General features: G+C 35.3%; 1 protein-coding gene across 1 annotated transcript; it reads left to right on the forward strand.

Annotated features, from left to right (window-relative positions):
* Positions 1 to 415: 415 nt before the first annotated feature.
* LOC110258164 (olfactory receptor 2W1-like) lies at positions 416 to 1,741 on the forward strand. Its single transcript, XM_021081353.1, has one exon. The coding sequence runs from the start codon at positions 685 to 687 to the stop codon at positions 1,645 to 1,647; it is 963 nt and encodes a 320-aa protein (XP_020937012.1). The 5' UTR covers positions 416 to 684; the 3' UTR covers positions 1,648 to 1,741.
* Positions 1,742 to 4,347: the final 2,606 nt, after the last annotated feature.

A 4,347-nucleotide genomic window follows, 5' to 3' on the forward strand; every position in this document is an offset into this window, starting at 1 on the left:
TTTAAGTGAGAGGATGGTTAACAAATATGTTTGAATTCAAATGTACCAGTTTGGGTGATAAACTAGGTACTGAGTTGAGAAAGATAAAGGTACCAAGGAATCATGCCAGATCTACTACATAATATATCAGAAAATCAAAGGTGTAAATCAAATTGGTAAATAACTAATGGAAAAGAGGACTAATCCTTCATTCCAACAAAAGCCAAATAATTAGATGTAATAAGTGAATTCACTAACTCAGTTAAAGAATAATATTCCCACATCAAGTAGCTGAGTTTTATGGATAATCACACAATCACACTATTTTAGAAAAAGTTCTAGTCCAAACTTCCAGACTGACATATGAGAAAATTCGGACCCTAAGTTTAAGAGCTAGGTCTGAATTTAAGAGGTAAGGTCATCTAGATAAAAATATAATATTAAATTTATTACTTTAAAAGAACCTACAAATACCAGACTTACTTGGCCATAATTTTTACTTGTACCATTAATTTTTTCAATTATTCATATAAATTCTCTACCTTGTTTACTTCTGTATCTCATCAAATTTTTACTCTATGTTGACACATTCCTTCTCCTTCTTCTCCTCCTCCTCCTCTTCCTCCACCTACTCTTCCTCCTACCCTCTCCTCCCTCTCCTTCTCCAACCCCAAAATCAGTTTAGGATTTGGGCACTGAAGGACTATGGGCCAAAGAAACTCTACTTCTCTGCATGATTTCATTCTGCTGGGCTTCTCTGACCATCCCAAACTGGAGATGGCCCTGTCAGGAGTTGTTGCCACCTTCTACTTGATCACACTGGTCGGTAACACAGCCATCATTCTTGCGTCTCTCCTGGACTCCCACCTCCACACACCAATGTACTTCTTCCTCCGGAATTTATCTTTCCTAGACCTATGTTTCACAACCAGCATCGTCCCTCAGATGCTGGTTAACTTGTGGGGGCCTCATAAGACCATCAGCTATGGGGGCTGTGTCATTCAGCTCTATGTTTATATGTGGTTGGGCTCCATCGAGTGCCTTCTCCTAGCTGTTATGTCCTACGATCGTTTCACAGCTATTTGTAAGCCCCTCCATTATTTGGTAATCATGAACCCACATTTATGTCTCAAGATGATTATCATGGTCTGGAGCATTAGTTTGGCCAATTCTGTTGTACTGTGTACACTCACTCTGAATCTGCCTAGATGTGGAAACAACCTTCTGGATCATTTCTTGTGTGAGTTGCCAGCTATGCTCAAGATAGCGTGTATAGACACCACAGCAGTTGAATTGTCTGTTTTTGCTTTAGGCATCGCCATTGTCCTTACACCACTCATCCTTATTCTTATATCCTATGGCTACATTGCCAAAGCTGTGCTGAGAATGAAGTCAAGGGCAGGCCAGCGGAAAGCAATCAATACCTGTGGATCTCATCTCACCGTGGTGTCTATCTTCTACGGAGCTATTATCTACATGTACCTGCAACCAGGTAACAATGCCTCCAGAGGTCAGGTCATATTTCTCACCCTCTTTTACACCATCATCACACCAAGTCTCAACCCTCTCATTTACACTTTAAGGAATAAAGACATGAAGGAGGCACTGAAGAAGCTGATGAGAGTTGATCACAAATCTACTAAATCAAAAAGGACCTGGAAGTCATAGAAAAAATTAATGTGATGGAGGCAATAATAAGGTTATCTAACTTTCATTTTTACTGAGGCAAGTAATCCCTAGATCACAGAGATCGATTTATGTAATAATTCTTATATGCAAACACTTTGTGGATGGAAACAATATAACCACCCTACCTTTTCTGGCGTCTAATCATGACATCAATATCATTATCTTGAGTAATGGCTCTAAGTTACTTAAGCCTATCTACCTCTTTATCATGATACACAGGAGTGAGAAGGCACAAATTAAAGGATTTTAAAGGTGACAAAAAAGGCTTACTCATTTCTCATTCATTCATGAAAGATTTATTTCATCATTGTCTCAATCCCAATGGAAAGAAAATATGACAAGTTGGAGGTGAGTTAGGCTTTTGACATAAATCTACATGGAATTTACATAAATTTTGAGGGATTGTACTAATATGTGTATGTAGTGGAATTTCATAAAATAAATATTTTCATTGTCCTATATCATGGTATAATGTTTATATTTTTATGGGAAAATGTGATGATGAATAAAACTTTGGTATTTTTCTATGATCTAAAACCTATCTCTAAAAGACGGCTTTGTTTAATAATTGTAATCCTTATTAATAATTATAATCTGGATGGATTTGGAACTTTGGATACATTGTTGGACTTTAAAAGTAAAAGAAAAGGTAATATTTTCTCCTCTATCACATTACAATTCTTGAAATGTAAAGAAAGGAGGAGTCTTTGGATAATTTTCACTTCCCCAGTCTGAACGACAATAATGACTCACATAAAACATGTTTAATTTGATAAAGAATAGTGTCGACGTTCTTATGGTCCACGTAATACCTTTTTAGAGTTGCCTTCAGAAACAGCTCACCATCCCACAAAAAAAGGTTCACAGAGAGTACATAAGTTCTGTGCCAAGTCTGCTCTTAGCTTAGTACCATCTATAAGTAATAGGGCTAGAAAATACATTAAGACTTTGCTATCTTCAATTATCCAAGCACACAAAATACACAATAGTAATGGACTCAGGAGAAAATTACAGGTTATGCTCATCATTGTTTGTTTTCTTGCTTACACTTACTTTTATTCTCTTTTCCAGTCTTTGGCATTTGGGTTGCAAATTGAACCAAAATTTCAAATACTTAACCTCCCTTTTATTTCTCACAATTAATGGGTATATACTTGGAATTTACATTAAATTACAATAAATCCTTTCAAGACACTGAACTTCTATAAGCTAATCAGGACTTCCATAATTTAGTCAGCCTGATATCACACTTGTGGAATAATATGTCGCTTGAAAAATGTAAGTGTAATAGTAAGAGTAATAGTAATTAAATCTAATTTTCTCCTTGAGGAAAGGTTACTTTCCTAACTGAGTCTCACATCAACATCCATGAGAGTTTACCACAGATGCTCTAGCTCATCTAACTTAAATGCTCTGCTAGCACAGTGTCAATATTCTTGCAGAAGTAGAAAAGATTAATGAGGGGGAAAAATTGTATGATACAAACACATTAGACTAGGACTCAGAAGACCAGTCATTGACCCTCAATTTCTCTCCACTTGAGAAAAAAATTGCTTAATTTGTTCCAAGCCTCTGTGTGTTTAATTTAAAATGGATATTAAAGTGATCTCCCTATTTTCCTGCCACTTCTTTCAATGGTTGCCTAAACTTAGCTTCACAATCTTTGTCTCTACACAGAACAAACAGTAGTGGATATCTCGTGTGTGTGTAGGCAGTGGAGAGACTTTCCAAATTGGGACAGTGCTGGGGGCCAGGCAGAGCACTATCACTTGGAGCCAGCAGACTTTTCAAGGCAAGCAAATGATGAATCTGATTGACAGAATTAATTGCGTGCTTCCTGATCTCTGTATCATAAGTTTAAATGTGAAACTATATATGCAAGCAAAAGTAACACCATTTTATCTATTTGAAAAAACAACATTGCATAATATAATTAGAATCTACCCCGCAACGACTTAACCATACGTGCTAAATTATTTTGCACAGGCAAAAAGTACAAAGGCTCTCAGAAAAGTAATGGATAAGTCTGATTAGGAGGAAACGGAAATAGGTTTATGAAGTAGATGGCACTTGAGATGAACTCTAAAGGTTCTATAAGATCTGAAAACAGCAGAAAACATCAAGGTGAATAGGGTGTGGTAAAGTCATGGAGGCTAAAAACCAGCACAGATGTCTCTTAGAACAAAGAATATAAGTAAAAAGCCTCAGAGATTAAAAATGTGTTGATAAACAGAAACCAGATTGAGCAATCAATAAGAATACATGAATGAAATGCCCACTGTGTGAAAGGTATTATGAGAAATCACCTTGTGTGTTTAAATGTTATATGGTCAACATTTGGGAACCACTGCTTTTGCTTTAGCAAAGAAATATGACAGATAAAGAAAATGCGGTATATATATATACATATATATATATATATATATATATATACATATATATATATATCCATAGTTATTATATGATTAATATGATGTAAACACCTGAAAAATCTATGCAATTATGTAAATAATAATATATTAATATATTATTTAGCCATAAAAAGGAAGGAGATGCTGCCATTTGCAAAAAAAAAAAAAAAAAAAAAAAAAAAAGATGGAACTTGAAAGCCTTAAGCTAAGTGAAATAAATCAAAGACTAATAGTATATGACTTCACATACACGTCACATCTAAAAAAA

This window comes from Sus scrofa, unplaced genomic scaffold, assembly GCF_000003025.6.
Source record: "Sus scrofa isolate TJ Tabasco breed Duroc unplaced genomic scaffold, Sscrofa11.1 Contig1436, whole genome shotgun sequence".
NCBI lineage: Eukaryota > Metazoa > Chordata > Mammalia > Artiodactyla > Suidae > Sus > Sus scrofa.

Coding starts and splice junctions, on each gene's coding strand:
- LOC110258164 (XM_021081353.1), top strand. CDS start 685: ATGGGCCAAAGAAACTCTACTTCTCTGCATGATTTCATTCTGCTGGGC.